The sequence below is a fragment of the Phodopus roborovskii genome, unplaced genomic scaffold (assembly GCF_943737965.1).
Source record: "Phodopus roborovskii unplaced genomic scaffold, PHOROB, whole genome shotgun sequence".
Lineage (NCBI taxonomy): Eukaryota > Metazoa > Chordata > Mammalia > Rodentia > Cricetidae > Phodopus > Phodopus roborovskii.
Window position 1 is genome coordinate 748,904 of NW_026126480.1, and position 18,785 is coordinate 767,688.

The 18,785-nt window shown below is 39.6% G+C and overlaps 1 protein-coding gene and 1 pseudogene across 1 annotated transcript in view; both read left to right on the forward strand.

Moving 5' to 3' along the window:
• The first annotated feature begins 7,049 nt into the window (after window positions 1-7,049).
• Window positions 7,050-7,905, forward strand: LOC127227639 (ubiquitin-conjugating enzyme E2 variant 1-like; annotated as a pseudogene).
• Window positions 7,906-17,765: 9,860 nt separating this feature from the next.
• Rab38 (RAB38, member RAS oncogene family) overlaps window positions 17,766-18,785 on the forward strand; it is a 60,434-nt gene continuing 59,414 nt past the window's right edge. The window contains exon 1 of the mRNA XM_051192183.1: window positions 17,766-18,020. Within this exon, the coding sequence (XP_051048140.1) occupies window positions 17,819-18,020 (202 nt within the window). The 5' untranslated portion in view covers window positions 17,766-17,818. The remainder of the gene's footprint in view (window positions 18,021-18,785) is intronic.

Consider the following 18,785-nt stretch of genomic DNA (forward strand, 5'->3'; position numbering starts at 1 on the left):
TAAGAATTTATGGAAAAAAATTTAAAATGCCTGCTAATTTGATTCAATAGTGAAGATAAATTTAATGGTGTATATTAGCAGAAGCATGTAAGACTCACTAGTGACTCTCCAAAATTGTTTTCAGTGAAGATTCCTTGCTTTTTCATAAAATATATAACAAAATAGTGTATTTACAGACTGGTGGTCAGAAAATTCATTGTTATTAAGCCATAGTAGGTTATCTTTATTGAGTGCTGATATTTTTCATAATATAGTTGTATCTAGGCTGACCTTGGACTCAAGATCCTTCTGCCTCAGCTTCCTGGATATTGATATTATAGTCATGTATTATTATCCATGCTTTACTTTAAGTACTGAACATGCACTCACTCAATATTCAAAGCAATCAAGAGGTTTTTGTTTGTTTGTTTGTTTTTGTTTGTTTGTTTTTTGAGACAGGGTTTCTCTGTGTAGCTTTGAAGTCTCTAAGGCACTTGCTCTGTAGACCAGGCTGTCCTCTAACTTGCAGAAATCTGCCTGCCTCCTACTCCCAAGTGCTGGGATTAAAGGCATGAGCCATCAAGGCCTTACCAGTAAGAGAACTTTTAAAATTAGTTCTTAGAGAACTTCATACAATATGTTTTGATCATATTCTTTCTCCCAACTCTTACAAGATTTACCTGCCCCTTTATTCCCATCCAATTTGCTGTCCTTCTTGCCCCACTTTTTTTTTCCCATAGAGGCAGGCCAGTTTTTATAGTCCAAGTATTCTTGTCTTCCACTGGAGTATACTCAACTTATCATGGGCTATAATTTTAGATAAAGCTGGCCTTCCCTCTCCCAGTATCTAGGATTTGTGAACAGTTCCTTGACTAAGCTTGAAACTTCATGTCTTAATCCCTACTCCATGATTTTATTTGGCTTGAAATAGACATGTACAGGTCTTTTTCATGATGTTAAAATAAATGTGAGTTCATATATGTAAATTTCCTGATGTGTTAGGAGATAATATTTCTTCATGGTCATCTACTGCCTCTGGCTCCTAAACTCTCTTTGCCCCCTCTTCCACAATGATCCTTGAGCATTTGCAAGGGGGGCATATATCTTAGTTTCTACATATTTGGGGTTTGTGTTGAGCCTCATCTGCTGAAAACAGAAGATTCTATGATGAACTTTGATAAATGCCTTAATATATTGGTATATTGATAGTTAATCAGGTGTTGGTTTGACACTGCCAATTAAGCAGAATAATAATAATGTTTTCTCTTACACAGTCCATGAAATGTGTAACCATTTTTTCTTGACTTACAAGAAATGGGCTTCATCTTGGGGAAGGAGTCTTAAATCTAGCTGGAAAGTGGTTGGTTACTTCCATAACATTCACAATTCTACTGCATCAGTGGCCATGTCTTGTCAGGTCCATTGTTACTGTAGATCACAGAATTCAGGCCTGTGAAAATTAATTATTTTTCATTTTTGGAACCATGCTTACTTTAAGTACTATACCTGCATTAACTCAATTCTCAAAATAATTTGAGAAGGCATATGACATTTTATAAAAGGTGTGTGTGTGTGTGTGTGTGTGTGTGTGTGTGTGTGTGTGTGTGTGTTCCACGTGCCCTACAAGGTAAAAAGAGGACACTGGAACTCCTGGAGCTGGACATATAGGTAGTTGTGCATGGTCAATGTGAGTATTAGGGATCAAGCTTGAGTCTTCTGCAAGAACATCAAGTGCTCTTAACAACTAATTCATTTCTCCAACATTACTTCATTTTAAGGGGGGAAAAAACCAGAGAAACAGAAGGCTAAAGCATCCTTTTAGTGTTTCTTGCTAGCATATACTAATTATACATGAAGTAGATTTCATTATATTTTTATATATGTGTATAATGTGTTTTGATTATATTCCTATTAAGGATGAATATAATCTTAATTCTACTCCCATTCTTCCCATGATCTTTGTGAGTTACAGAGTATAACATCCATGTCATGCCCAGAAGTTAGCATTGTAACCTGTCTTCTTCCTTTCCTTTGGCTCTTATGTTAGTTTTAGGGACTTCTTCCACAATATTCCTGAGCTTTAAAGAGTGTGGTATAGGTCTTGCATTTATGGCTGGCCATTCAGTTATTCTTAGACACTTATTACGTTGACAAATCTTGCATCTCTGCAGTTACTACTGGCTACTGCAAAAGGAGCTTCTCTACCCAAAGCAGACAGCAGCACTATTTAGTGAATATAAACACAGTTCCATGAAAAATTTGACAGGCACATTATGTTCATTTAGCAAAACAATAATAGTAAATATTCCACTAAAGCCTTTGACTTTCCAAACCACATGCTTTTGCTTAACTATGTTGCACAAGATCCCACAATTAATAACTATTTTCACCAAAAGGAAACAAGGAACTTTGCTTAAGGCCTATGTTCCTAACCACCTCTTAACTAGAATGTTCTGCTTGAACCCACCAGATATCTACTGTGTCACTTTATACTTTGGTTTATCTGTCACTGCCAAGGGAGATAAATATGAATTCAGAATGGAAGGTTCTGGGTTTAAATTCCACTCCCAATGAATTTACATGGAAAAGATCTAATGCTTAATAGTTCTATCTCCTACAGTAATAACAGTGGTCTCTTCGCTTGACAGTTTTTATGAGAGCATATTTAAGTTGTATTATATCCAGATGGTAAGTATGTGAGATAATGCATATGTTCATTAATTACATTTAGCTATCCTTTTTATATGAGTGTGTTTGTCTTAAAGAATATGCTGTCCAAGATATACATACATGCTATCATGAGTAATTTTGTCAACTAAAATAACTCTTAAAAATCCAGTCAAGAATTTATATGCTATAAATTATATGTAATATGTCTTTGGAAAATGAACCTATCCTCTCAGCTTGAGTTTTTACATGAATAAATGGCAATAACCATATTGTTTGTTGTTAAAGAAAGAGTGTTCTTGAATTATATATAAGACATAAACATGAAGTGACTTCCCTGAGCTTACATAGTTAATGAGTGCAACAGTCTCCCTTCAAGTTTGGGTTCATTGATGCAAAAGAGCATGTGTCACCAAATGTCAGAGAGGCTGGAGTCACTCTAGTTGTCAAAGATCAGGAATGCTTCCTTAAAGTAAGAAGTCTTAAGTTTTTAGTTTTTAGCTTTCTTTAGTTAAATTGTTTTAGACTTATAGGATAGGCTTGATGTTTAATCAAACAGTACAGTATTTAGTCTTTAGTACTTTAGTAAAAAAATATTGTGATTAGTATTTAACCTTAATACTTAATAAATAGAAGAATTATTTTTAATCTTATGGCATGTTCAACAAGAGAGGAATTCCTACCTTACTTTCATATAGAGTTTTCTTAAGCTACTATTCAATAAACTTTCTGATTTGGTTTTTTTTTTTTTTTCAGCCAGAGAAAGTGTATGGTATTGGCTGCTAAGAATCAAGGTTTACTTTTTCTTGGTCTTTTGGCTAATATCAACTGTAAAATTTGAGGTTCAGAAAGATCCAGTGACTTCCTAAGTTCATACTGCAGGCAAGTTGTGGAGCTAGCATTAAACTGAATAATATATCTTGTATAGTAGAATTTAGCGTGGCTTCCAAAAAGTGAATAGCTGGCCTCACAGCAGAGAATGTCTTTGGAATTTGCTATAAGCATTTCCTTCTCTCGGGAAAGATGGTCATAATTTCCTTTGTTGAGACCCATAATTAAAGCCTTCAGAAATTCCTGCATACTCAGTGTTTCAAGCCTTCTTTTTCCCTAGCTATGCTAGCTTCTCTATATAATGAGTGTCAGGTAGTACCACCTAATTAACGAATGGCAGACACTGCATGTTGATACATAACTCTTCTTTTCCAAGGCCACATTTGCTGTCTGTGACTTGTGACCTCATTGTGAACTCAAGTTGCAATAAGGCTACCACTGTGATTGAGGTTAAAGTAGCTGTAATCTTCTTAGCCTTAGTTGAAACTGTGAAAGTCTCTTTCATCTTCAATTATTATTTATTTGGCCTGTTTCCCTGGAGGGCTGGGGGGCTGTCTAATCCTTTAGACTGAGCCCCAGGAGTCTGCCCCAGCAGAAAGGAATGCTAGTTTTACATACCAGGAGCTAGAAGACTGGGTCTTGACCCCAATAAGGATGGAAGTAGACATGCTTCAGAAGTTCCCTTGTCTCATTGCTCAAGAGAAGTTCCTAGCATTGTAGATTATTCCTAATCAAGAAGTATTAAACTGACTCAGCCCCCCTTAATATGGGTCTCAGCTAGAAGGACTGAGCAGTCTAAGGGACCTCAGATGTGGAACCAGGATGTATTTCTGGTGCACAAAAGGACCTTGCTGACACATCCCCCATGGACGGACACTCCATTAACCTAGAGACAGGAGAGAAGTCTTAATCCCTACTTCAAGTGACTTGACAGATTTACATGATCCCACCTGGATGGCATTGCCCTACATGTGGAATGGGAGTGGGGCGATGGGAGGGAAGGGTGGTCAGGGTACATGTGAGGGGGGAGAGAGGCTAAGAAGGAGATAGGGAGGGAGGGAGGGAGATAGGGAGGGGGAGGGAACTGGGATCGACATGTAAAATAAAATAAAATAAAACACTGAAGACCCTTTGTTTAAACAAAACAAAAACAAACAAACAAAAAAACAAAACAAGCAATACAACCAAACAGACACAATAGAAAAGAGAGCAAACTGAAGTATACTGAAGTATGGTAGAGCAACTCACAGATGACCCAGCTGAAGGATGATTGCCCTCCTGAAGCTTCCAGGTCAGCAAAGCTATACTAGCTCTCCATATATGCACAGACTTTACTTTACTAGTGTGTAAAGCATTGGAAAATGTGCCTTGGAGACCATGTGCCCAGATGGGATTAACTTGAGAACTCTAACGCATCAATGAAGTTTGTTTGCAGAACCATCACATCAGATGCAGGATCAGCAATGGTGTGACCACATTCAATAAAAATGACTCTTCTACCAACAACTCCTGCATGTCCTACATGAAACCTGGCTGTGCTGTGTACAGCTTTGATCTGAGTTTTCAGATACTGGGCCTCATGCCTCTTTTTGGAATTTATTATGAGTGTGTGTGTCTCAAGACATGCCTTTTGAGGTATTTGTCTTGCCTCTGACATGAGCCTATTGTGAAACAATACACCTCACTTGTAGAAATCATCATGGCTAAACTGGCTAAGAAGGACGAGCACCAATCATTTGCATGACAGAATCTCACCAAAAAGATTTAAATAGACCTGAGCTAAAGAGACTGTTACGGTAAAGAGCCAACTGAAAATAAAATGCTCTTATCATTCGTAAATACTTCCTATCAGGAGCTTTTTGAGGATCAGCCTCAATGCCCACTCAGGGCTTTCAGCAAGTGGGAAACTTAGAAAAATCTGAGGATGAATGAATTCTCCACTATGTTCTTTCTTTTCCACATTTGTTTCTTTCTCTCTCTCTTTCTTTCTTGCTTCCTTACTTCTTTTCTTTCTTTTTGTTTTGTTTTTATTCTTATTTTCCTGTCTTACTTCTACTCCCTCCTAGCTTCTTTTGGCTTCGTCTTCTTCTATTCTAAGAACTTTTCTCTTTCAGGAGCCTTAACATGATAAAGAAAATTACAAGAGTTACCTTTTCATGGGTCAAAAACACATTTCTAGGGTAAGAATTGGGAGTTGAGCCATTACCATGGCAACAACACAAGGGTCCAAGGTTACAGAAGTGAGACCATGATCAGAGGGTGGGAGAGGTACAGTGAGATAAGCTTTGAGGCAGAGGTCTGTTGTTAGTGGACTGTCAAGTAAAGAATTGACATACTCTCTTAGTAACCTTGGTTGGACATCTGTGACTCTGACCTTGAGTTGTAATATTTTAAATTTATGATTATTTACAAAAGGCCTTTAGTTTGTGCTTGCTTTAGGTGGAATGAGCTAATTGTATACAGTTAGTCTGAGGAAAAGGAACAAGCAGACCCTGTGAGACAAATAGATCCAGTTATGAAGCATGCCCCAGCATATATTCTATATATCAAAATTATACAGGTAATGAAAAGTCAACTTCCTGACTACCTACAGATACATGTGCTCGCTAGGTGAAATAGTTTCATGAGACAAATTCACAAGCAGTGGGAAAACACCCCAAGCTATTCTTAGAGAAGAAATGTGGTTCCTAGGGAATAAAAGAAGTGACTCTTAAGAGAAATTACAGACAGGAGCAACTTGTTTCCACAGCCAGTAACTCTACCACCTTTCCAAGTGGGGTTCCCTCTCAGAGAATCACCCATCTGGTAGGTAGGTCAGTCTGTTGAGCACTAGTTACTACCTGCTGTATCTCTCATGGCCCCTGACAACTTCCATTCTACCTTCTGTTTGAGTATTTCATTACCCAAAGTTCTGAAACAAAGATGGCCTTCAAGTGACTTCATGTAAAATGACAGAAACCTGTCATCTCTCTCCTGCCTTCCAGATTGGGTGAACATCAGTTTAGTTCATCAAATTTTCTTTCAATGTATAATAAAAAGAGTTCCACTTTCCATAGATCATCTATTATCTCTATTGCAAAATATCTAGGTTATTGTTGAGACTCAGATAAGTCAGATTTGCAGATCCACAGGCAGTATATAATTTCTTTTCTTTAAAATACTTCCAATGTAGCAAGATGAGAAAGTGATGTCCTTAAGTAGTGAATTTTCCAGTTTAATTTTTTAGGAACTTGAATGTTATTATTATTAAATAGCAACACAGAAAGCTTAGTGAATTAAGCTGTAAATGTATGAGATAGGAGCATGGTAATTTAATGATTGCATATGCACCTAAATGGAAATAAACAATCTAGTAAAACATTTTTTGTGAAAGATGTGGATAACCAAGTCGAACAAGTCTTTCAAAGACAAGAGACAGAAATGTGAAATACATTTTAAATGTCTTCACTGTGGTTAGATGTGAAACACTTTAAGATACTGAGGACACATTAAAATGCAGAGAAGACTGTCAAAGTAATAATGTAAAAAAATTTTTTTTGTTTAAAAAAAAAGGTAGGTGGGAACGACAGCGACGCAAGATGGCAGCCACCACAGGCTCGGAAGTAAAAGTCCCTCGAAATTTCCAACTGTTGGAAGAGCTGGAAGAAGACCAGAAAGGAGTAGACGATGGCACAGTTAGCTGGGGTCTAGAGGACAACGAAGACATGACACGAGATGGACAGGGATGATAATTGGGCCTCCAAGAACAATTTATGAAAACCGAATATAAAGCCTTAAAATAGAATGTGGACCTAAATATCCAGAAGCACCCCCATCTGTAAGATTTGTAACAAAAGACAATATGAGCGGCGTGAGTAGTTCAAATGGAGAGGTGGATCCATGGGCCACGGCCTTGCTGGCAAAGTGGCAGAATTCCCACAGCATCAAAGTCATCCTGCAGGAGCTTCGGCACCTGATGATGTCAAAAGAGAACATGAAGCTGCCACAGCCGCTGGAAGGACAGTGTTACAGCAATTAGTCACCAAGGCCCCGGCCTCCCCTCCCCAGTCCAACCTAAGTCTTCATTTTCCACAGTAGTGAATTTTCTAGATTCATCTTGTAGACCTCAAAGTACTGGAGAGGAAGCTCCACTCGGGCTTCATCCTATGTCACTGTTCTGATACTAATTTCTTGTCCATTTGAAATACCTAAGTTGTGCTGTGTAACATCTGTCGGGTGTAAGTGCTGGCTGCCAAGTTGAACTTCTGGGATCAAGAAAGTGTGTTGAAATCGGTTTCCTTTGGGAGCGGTGGGCACAGCTAACGCAACTGTGAACAGACACGTCACACAATTACCTGCTGCTGACACATGGCCTGGGTCTGCCTTTGCCCGCCCCGCCCTCCTGCCACAGCTGTTTGGTGGCCTTTAGAATAGATGGGAAGGCTTCAGATAGCAGGCATGGGACTCTTGCTGGGCTTGGGGGTGCTTTGGCTTCACCCCTGCTTTCTTAAGTCTTAAGTGATGTCCCATCCAAGCCATTGCCTCCTCCTTCCGCTCCCCCACTCCCGCCCTTGGCCAAAGCTTAGATTGTAACCCTCCCCTCTCTCTGAAATTGGCCATGGGTGAGGAATTCAGGGCTTTCCATCTCCCCACCTTTATCAAGGGGTGCTGCTCTCCCCCTCCTCGACTCCCTTGTTGCCCATCACCACCCCACACTTACTGTGGCCAGAAGCTGTGAGATGAGGTTGGAAAAGCCTGGCCTTCCTCTAGCTCTTGGCCACATGTCCACTTGCCACCAGCCTGGGAAGGGGTTCTGGGTCCTGGGCCCTGCTGCCACCATCAGCCAATGCACTTTGAGCTCAGGTCTCCAGGTGAACAGAGCAGTCAGTCACCGGCAGCAAACCTGCCAGCGCTCAGGGTTCTTGGTTGGGCCTAGAGAAATTCCGTGCATAGGGTCCTCAGCGCGCAGGGTACCAAGTCGGTTCCTTTTCTTATAATCGCTTTGCTTTTATGCACTGAAGTGGTTTGGACAGGGCTCCCTGGCCACCCACCAGGTCTGACATGGAACCTGACAGCTGGAACAAAGGCCCCTGACCCTGCGGACTCAGGTTTCAGTGTTGCTGCTCCTCAGACCCTCATCAGGGACCTGGATGAGCTTTGTGTCGCAAGTTTTCAAATCTTTTTAGATCAGTGGGCCTGGCCTTCTGGCTTGTTGCCATGTTCCCCACTCTGTTCAGGACCACTAATTGTTGAAATGTGGATGCATACCGAAATAAAGGCAAAGGCAATTTGTTGTGTTGCCAAAAAAAAAAAAAAAAAAAAAAAAGTAGGTGAGGATTTAAAAGTACTCTGTGACTAAAGCCAATACATCACTGGAAAACTTTGAAATACTCAGTGGAAATAAAAATAAGATTTTCCTAGTAATTATACACCAAGTTCAGAAAATAATACCATTATCTTGGTAACATATATATATATATATATATATATATATATATATGATAGACATATGTATAGTCAATATATGTCACTATATCTTCTAATATATATGTATATGTATATATATGTATATATATATAATCATGCCCATATGTCTACAGTTACTATTACAATATACATATAGAGAGAAATTTGATAAATGTGCTATTTAATACTTTTTAATGTATTATATATGCATGGTAAAATTGATACATATATTTATAAATATATCACATGTAACTTTCAATGTTGTGTTTCCAAATAGCATTATAATTCCCACTAGCTAAATTTAATGAATTAAATGTTAAATAAAAGTAAGTTATTAAATTTTATGGACATGACATCATTGTCATACCAACTTTTGATTGATGTATATTCTGGTTGCTATGAAAATAAGGTATATTAAATGTTTTGTGCCAAGATTTTGAAAGATTGATAATTTCTTTTTTTTTTTACTCGTTTTTATTACTCATTTTACATACCAACCACAGTTCTCCTTCCCTCCCCTCTTTCCACACCTTCCCCCAACCCAATCCTATCCACTCCTCAGAAAGGGTAAGGCCTCCCATGCAGAGTTAAAAAAAAGCCTGGCACATTCAACTGAAGCAAGACCAAGCCTGACCCCTTGTATCAAGGCTGAGCAAGGCACCCCTCCCCCATATGGAATGGGCTGCAAAAAGCCAGCTCATGCACCAGGGATAAATTCTGGGCCCATTGCCAGGGGTCCCACAAAGAGACTAGGCTATATAACTGTTGCCATATGGAATGGGCTGCAAAAAGCCAGCTCATGCACCAGGGATAAATTCTGGGCCCATTGCCAGGGGTCCCACAAAGAGACTAGGCTATATAACTGTTGCCAACATGCAGAGATCCTAGTTCGGTCCCATGCATACTCTCCATGTCAGTCTATTGTCTATGAGCTCCCATAAGTTTCAGGGCCCCCCTTGCTTCTATAATTACCCCCCTCTCTTTGACTGGACTCCCCTTTCTAGGCCAGGTTCTTGGATGTGGATCTCTGCACTGGCTTTCATCAGTTACTGAATGAAGGTTCTATGATGACAGGGTAGTCACCAATATGATTACAGGGGAAGGCCAGTTCAGGTATCCTCTCCACTATTATTAGGGATCATCCTTGTGGATTTCTGGGAATTTCCCTAGTATCAAGTTGCCCCCTAGACCTGTAATGGCTGACTTCTTTAGAGTAGATTCTTAAGAAGACACTGGTTACACAGCTCATATTGTTTGCTGGATAATTATGCCTGTATTTTGGACCCATGATGCACATATTTATAAAGGTCTTTATAATCAGAGAAGCTGTTTAACATGATGTAGTACAAGTAGCAAAACTAGGCTGAGACTGGAGTCAGTGACAGAGTCAGAATGGAAAGACAGCTCATAAAGCTTCTCTCACAGCAGTCTTTGGGCTTATATCTTCACCACTGCTTTCTATGCATGCCTGTTGGAATGCTTATATGTCAGAGGATGTATGCTCATAATCTCACAAGTAGAGTAAAGAGGAGATGATGTCTCCAGAAACAAACTTTGTAGAAAATGGTGAACCAGCTTCCACAGAAGGGTACAACTGTCTTTTCAACCTCAAGGGCAGGTATCAGTTAGGAATTCAGTTTGACTGAATATAACAGAACTCAACTAAATTAATGGTCAAACAAAATAGAATATATCTTTCTCATACATAAAGTAAGTCTCAAAGTTATAGAGAAAATATGCACTATTCTATTTTTTGAAGAAGATTGATCTAAGGCTGAAAGGAGTTCAGGCTTAGGGAAACTAGGTTGGAGAGATTTCTTTAGGAAGCAGCTACTTAGAGAGCTTTTAAGAATAAGATTGGGCCAGCAAGACAGTTCTCCTGGAAAAGGTATTTGCTGCTGAGTCTGATGACCTAAATTTGATCCCCAGAATTCACATGGTAAGTTGAGAAGTGACTGTTGCAAGCTGTTCTCTGACATTCACACTTACATTGTGGCATGCATGTATCCCAATTCATCCCACACAAAATGAATATATAGAAGAGTAAGAAGAGGGGGAGAACAAGAGAGCAAGAATAGAGTACAATACAGGATGAATGGGAGAGGCACTAGAGACAACAATCAGCAAAATGCTGCCAATGGAAAACTGGAACAGAATCAGGAAGGAGACAAGGATATTATCTGATGGCATCCATGAGCCTGGTAGGAATTTTAACCCAAATTAACCCATCAATGCCTCCTGAGCTAAGCATGGGCTGCTGTGACAGAGTCACTCTAGGACAGTAGCCAGGCCTTGCCTGACTGTTTGTGAGTGTCACATGAAATGGTATGTTAGTTTGTGGCGAAGGAAAATTTCTCCTCACTGATAAGATCAGTGAGATGAGAATGACACTTGTTGGCTGGAAATATACTGACACTTAGCTGAGAACTTGGCAGAGAGACTTTGTACGTCATTGCTATTGCACACTGAAGCCTAAAACCTGCATTGTGAGTTGCTAGAACTCCTTGTTCAGGGCCTATTTGTGCATTTGGATTCTTATCTTCTTCAGGAATCAGCAGTATTGTCTGTCCATACAATTAGGAAAGCAGGAGCAGCACAGTGTGAAAAGGCAGTCATCTCACCACCCAAGAATACACTTCACTTGTACACAATTGTCTATCCTTTTGATTTATTTCTATGAATAATATATTGATGTGTTTGTAAAATGAAAGGTAAACAAGTTATGTGTTTTATTGTAACTGGTATTTATAGTTTGTGATTTGATTTTTCCCAATTTTAAAATGAGAATTTTGAAGAAAATATTTTGAATATCTTTCAATGTCTTGTTGGTGTCTCAGCATTGTTTAATTTTCACTGTTTAAATTGATAGAAATTATTTTTTCACATTATTGGATTTTTGTATTTCTCATGTTCCAAATTGTTTGTTCACATGTTTGCTCTTTTATTTGTGGGGTTGGTTTTAAAATACTTTAATGAGAATTATATGTGTAAAACATATACCATTTTCCATTCTTAGTTGTAAATTTCAAACCATCTTGCTTCTATTTTTATCTTGTTCACAAAGACAGACATGTATATAAACACATAAATATATAAGTATACACAGTGATATGTACACAAATACAAACACAAAAATGTGCACAAACACATATGCAACCACACACAAACACACACACACACACACACACACACAGACATGCATTTGCACTTAAAGGAGTATTTTTCCTTTTTATCATTCCTGCCTTCATGTGATCCTTCCTAATAATACTACTAAATAAGCATCTGCCTTTATCTGCTAAGGCTCCTGCTATGCTATAGAGGAAGTATACTCCGGAACTGGCTTATGTAGAATCAGAGGGATCAGCTGATAGATGCTGGTACTAAAGAGGGAGGAGTCAAATGTGGCTAACCTTTCAGGCTTTGTATGATGTTAGGGTAGAACCACAGACCAAAAACCATGAGTACAGGAAAAGGAACAAGTCTGTTAGGGTAGATAATGAATTCAGTTTTGTCCATGTTGCAATTCAAATGCCTGCCAGAAAACCTGGCAGAAATGCCCAGCAGGCAGTTTGCTAGCAGTGCATGGAATGAAATGGTAATGGCTATAGAAATCAGCAGTCAAACATTTCTTGGTTTAACATTTTCTTTTCAGTGTATTTCTTGGGCCAAGAATTATGCAAAATGTGTTATTGCATTTTTTTCATTTAGTCTTCTTAAAGAATTTATTAGTTAAAAGTATTACTGTTCTGTTTGTATGTAGGAAGGGACACAGTTACAGAAATTAAGTTACTAAGGTCTTAATACTTGGTAGCAGTAGAACTTGAGTGAAAATTTAATCATTGGGTTAATTTGATATAGTCTAACAAAGTGAATGAGTTCAGCAAAGTAAAGAGAGACAATTGCCAGAGGATATAAAACAGCAAAATACTAGACAGACAGAAAAGAAAGGAAGTTGACAATAAAGGAGATTTAGACATGGTCACAGAGTAGGTAGAGGACCATGTTGATAGTTTAATCAGAATGGATACATTTTGATGGTAGGGGCTTATGTCTTTCCAATTCTTTAAATTGATGTGAAAACCTTGTTTTGACATTTATGCTCAAACTGTCCATAGTATGATGATAGTCTTTTATTTTTTTTTGTTAGGTTTGGGGTTTTTATTTTAAATTTGGTTTTGATTGAGGGTGGGGCAGGTTTTAAGGGCAGAGGGCAGAAAAGATTGGGAGATAATTAGGATCAGAATATAAGAAGTGAAATCCACAAAGTATCAATAAAAGTAAAAAGAAAAACCCTGTACATTGTGGAGTTTTACATATAAATATATTTGATGCTTTAATAGTGTGTTAATAATTTTCTGGCATAATTTCATTATTCTACCACATTGCATGACTTCATATATCATCACTTGTGCAGACTGCAGGGTCACTCAACATTGGATACCCTGAGTATTACCTGGAGCAATGGAAGAAGACACCCTAGAACACCCTTGCTATAGATATTAGGTTGGATCACTGATCAAATAAAAAGAATGTTATTTGTATGTATTGAACAAGTGTGGATTATGTACTTTTATCATTAAACTCACCATTTCTGTAAAATTTATATAGAACCAATGCTTTTTTCTGTATAACCTGAATATATGATAGTATAAAACACACACACACACACACACACACACACACACATGCACGCACACCCCCACCTGGATGAGAAATTTGGTTCTTTATTTTGTCATTTGTCATATCTAAATAAATGTGGTACATACAAAAAGAAACAAATGTTGGAGCTCTGTATTGAAATTGCTCTTCTGTTCCTGTGACTCTTGGGTGATTGTTTGAACCATTTAACAAATATTTTGCTCAAATAAAGAGAAGGTGCTTGTTAGAGGGCAATTGTGAGGCTTAAATAAATTAAGCTTATTAAAAGAGTATATAGCATAAGGAATATTAAATTTGTCTATATTTGGGATCATCTGATGCATGTGCTTCTTATGTCCTCGCCTTTCAGCTATCCCAATTCTCATCCTCATCCATGCTGGGCAGGTTAGAAGCTCCAAGTGCCACAGATCTATCCAATACATGACTAACTAACATGGGCAGCTACAAACATAATTCTTTCGATGAATCTATGACCTAAAATTATTTAGGACTGAATTAGGTTTCCTGATACAGACTAATGGAGATTTCAAAACCTCAACTGCAATTAATTTATTATGATAATTGCTGAATGCTTCATATAAGCTTTTGGTGGAAAAACTGTCCAACCTCAGAATTCTTACTGACTGAAATATGATCATTTCAAGCACTTTCCACTCTAATCCACCTGGGCCTCTGTCCAAATAATCTGAATGTTAACATCCACTTGCAAACAACTGCTACATTCCTCTCCTCAATCAATACTGGATATAACTAACTAACGCCCATTACAAGTGAGCACAGGTTTGAGAGGAACAGGTTTCAGCCCTGCCTAGTGGATAAAAGGGGAACTCTTTGAAGATAACAGAGCAAGGAACTTACAGCTTCACTTGTTAAAAGTGATTTAAGAGATTTGCGGATTCCACTAATAAGTACAGGTCTCATTTTGAGATCTCTAACTCCCTGTTTTTGCCTCAGGAATGGATATGCTTGAAGAGAACCTTGCCTCATTCCTTTTATTTTGTGTAATTATTAGTAGTGCCCCTTTCTGTTCCCAAGAAGCCTGGTTTTGTGTAATTCATTATCTGGTCATCTCTTCCAAAGCCTTTTATAGAGCAAAGGCCGATCTTCTTTATGATATCTTGCTTATATTAACCTAAGAAAATTTAGCTTACCTTTCCTACAAAAGAATCTTTGGGACCAAGTCTATCTTGCACTTCTTTAAGTATTTCTTTCATGGAATAATGAAGAGCTCACATAAGCTAACGAGCAAACTCCCTGTGGTCCTTTTAATGGCAAAAGCAAATAAAATAACTTTTCAGAGTCTCATCTAATTTGACAACCCCAGAGACAAGCAAAAAGGATTGGCTTTCAATTTTATATTTGCAAAGCAATTTCCGATCACTTTAATTAGTATTTCCACTTAGTAAGTGAAAGCTTTTGTATCCACACTGGACAGCAAGTGAATGGCACAGAGAAAGCTGCCACTGTGCTTTCTGGGCTATCATGAAGGCCTTGAACTGTGAGTATTTTTGCAGTCTCACACCTTTTGACTTGCATCATCTGCCTTTCTTTGTTGGTGAGAGGGTGTGCAGTAGTTTGGCAATAGGAGCATGGTAAGAGCGTGTAGATAGTCACTGGGAAAAACCGGTTTCTCTGAGGCAAATACGATGTTGAGACAGTGCCCTTACAGGTTCAGGGACCTAGTTAGGTTTCCCCGGACTACTAGTCTGTATTTTTCATAGCACTTAAGTTTAGATGGTTTAAAAAGAAACTAAGAGTAATTTCTTCCTGTTGTGGGGAATTATCATAAGACTACAATAAATACATTTGGAAACAAATTGCTTGATAACTCTGGTTGGGTAGTGCCCCTGAGAGAGGTTCCTACTGCCTCAGAGAGGCCAGGAAACAGACATGTTAGAGCTCCTTCCATGGCCCTAGACCTACTTTTTAAGTTTCAATTTTGTGTTCCTTTGCTTGAAGACCCCCCCATTTTTATGAACATTGGCTCCAGAAATCCTGAGTCCTGTTCCACCTGTCCTAAATAATACATTTGAATGGCTCATGTGCCAATACATTCCTAAGCAGAAGAGATCAGATCAAGATCAAGATGACACAGCTGGTATCTGCCTCAGGAAACAAACTAGGGCCTGGAAAAATGTTGGGGCAGGTAAAATAGTGATGGATGGGCCACACCAGGTCTCAAATTTCTACCCATCTGCTAGTTTCTTTCATCATCTCTTTGCCCAGAACTAAGCTTTTCCTATCTACAAAAGTGTGGTTCAGGATCTGGGAAGACTCTTACTTTGTCAGAATCTCTGATTTTGTTGATGCTAACAAGGTGTAAGTACTTCCAGTTCCTGTGGCTTTTCCTGGGATGTCAGCCTTGGTCAATTCTGTCAGCAGGCAGGATGTTTCCAGTGTATATGTGAAACCAATGGATGATACTTACCCAGATATCTAAGCACGTCAGCAAAATCAGAAGCCAGAATGGGTCTACATATCTTCCCTTAGTGTTTCATTAAGAGCAAGATTTCTGAATTATCCTGTAAGGAGAAAGAAAGCCAAGGAACCAACCCCTGTGGACAGAACATAAAACTTGCCTGTCATTTCTCACTAAGAGCTGTGATTTATTCACATTCAATCAGCATCTACTACATGCATGCATACAGGTGTGTGCATGTATACACACATGCACATATGGCCCCTTCCCAGATCATTCAGACATTATTGCTTTCTCGTTGTTCTGAACACCAAAGTTCAGATGTTTGTACATGCATGGTAATCTAGGAAAGGCTCTCCTTATGAGAGACTGATGGAGGCTGAAGGTGACAGTATTATGTAATTTCAGAGAAGCACAGCTGAAAGACTTTGACCATAGCAAACTTTTTGCTGCTCACTATTTTATAAAATTTAAATCTCATTTCTTTCACTCCCTAGCTTCATGGCACCTTGGGGAGGTGGCTCTCAATCTTGCTTTCCCGCTTCACAGTTGCAGACAAAACCTCACTTCATAAAGGAATGTAAAGACAAAATAAGATTACTCAGACCGAGCACCCTTCCCTCCCTTCTGAGCACATTGGGTACAGAATGACCCATATTGACTAAGTCTGCTGATTCCCAACATCTGTATGTTCCTGTCCTTACTTCTTTAAGCACTCATGGACTCCTCAACTGCCCAAGGAGAAATTTCTGGCCTCCCTAAGCAAACAGCCAAGCCCACACAGCCTTTCAACATTGGTTTTCCTACTTTACTGGTGCATTTATTCCACTGTGGGCCTGCGATTATTTCTGTTTCCACAAGTACATGGATACCTGCATAGAGCACACCATTAGGTGAATGAATGAGAAAGAAGGTGTTGATACCAGCAGGCCCAGGGGTAGAAACATGTTTTGTTTGCACTACTGTTCTTGGGACTCCTCATTTGTAAAAGAGGAAGAATACTATTTTTAGGACTGCCAGGATGAGTAAGTGGCATATGGGAGAGGAATTATAAACATTTGCTGCTACTTATAATGATAGGACCTCACATGTGTAGTTGCTCAGTATAGGTGGCAGACCTTAGAATGGGAGTAGAGGCTGAAAGTTTAGCAAGTTCTCAACATTTCATCTCAGGGGCCCTTAAGGTCATTAACCGTTTAGTAGGTGAAAAGGTGCTAAGGGCATTACTGTTCTACAGATGTAAAGGGAAAGGGGCTTGAAGGATTTGCCCAGTGTTATTTAACTTCAACCCAAACTGAAGAGCTGAGCCTGCTGCTTTGGTATTTATTTCATGGCCTCCCCATCTCACACCACAGTGTGGGTGGCAGCAGGGCTTGGTAGCCTCAGAAGACACTTGGGTACATTTAGACACTCAGTTCTCTCCCAGGCAGATTATGGAAAAAAAAAAAAAAAAAAAAAAAAAAAAAAACGCGCACAGTTTGCAAGTCTGTGCCCTGGACGAAAGGTGAGAAAAATCCCTGTGAAAGGCAGGAGCACTGTGCAAATAAGAGCTGGAATTGGCAATAGCACTCAGGTCCTTTAGCCTCCAGTCCCAGGAGTCGCTCCTGTCTCCTCCCACTTTGGAGAACGCGGTGAAGGAAGGAGGATTAACCCCAGGGGAGGAGTTCCGCCCCAGCTCGCCAGCCTGCACCAGCACGCCAGGCCTTCCTTCGTGCCTACACAGCGCCTGAGTCTCTGTCCGGTTGCACACGCCCGGCTAGGCTACTTTTCCCAGGGCACGCTCAGCTCCAGGCTCCACAAGACCAGCGGGCCTCCAGGATGCAGGCCCCGCACAAGGAGCACCTGTACAAGCTGCTGGTGATCGGTGACCTGGGTGTGGGCAAGACCAGCATCATCAAACGCTATGTGCACCAGAACTTCTCTTCGCACTACCGAGCCACCATTGGTGTGGACTTTGCGCTAAAGGTGCTCCACTGGGACCCAGAGACCGTGGTGCGCTTGCAGCTCTGGGACATTGCAGGTGAGCACTCAGAGCAGCGCGCTCTAAGGGGAGGAGGGGTTGGGGAGTGGAGAGTGACTTTTCTGTCTTGGGATCTTAGAGTGCAACCAAGCAGGAGATCCAGATCTTCAGAGTGGTCCACTCTAGGAAACTTTGACCAGTACCTTGGAAACCTATTTTCAAAGAAAAGAAAGTGTTTTCTTGTTGTTTTTGTTCTTATTTCTGTTGGAATTTTCATCAACTCTAGCTGCAACTTCAAGTAACTTTGATCTCAATGGGTGTTCTGCTTCTATAGCTCACACTGGTTCTTCGACTTTCCTCTGGGATTCCTGGGTTCAGAGCAGCCTGAAACCAGGACCCAGGAGATTATAGTGGCATTCTGTTTCCATTCTAGTCCCTTTCTGGGTACAAGTAGCCCCAACTCGGTCCAGTGTCCCACGTGGTCTTTATTCTGGCCAGCAGAGGGGAAGCCCCTGGGAAACTTAAGAGGGAGCAGAATTGTCTCAGGTTTATTTGCCCATTCTTGAGTTTTAGGAATTTAGTTTATAACAAATTTTACTACTATGATTACCTCTTCAGTCAAGAAAGTTTGAGATTGTTGATTTTGTATACATCTAGGGCAAGTTTATCTCTTCATCCCTTTTTATCTCTGTCTCTCCATAGTCTCTCTCAGAAAGAAGACTGTATGTGTTTTAGGACAACTTTTTTATTTTATCTTATACCCTGAGGTAAGGTCTCACCACCTAAATCTGACTAGCTGGAAATTCCCTATGTAGACAAAGCTGA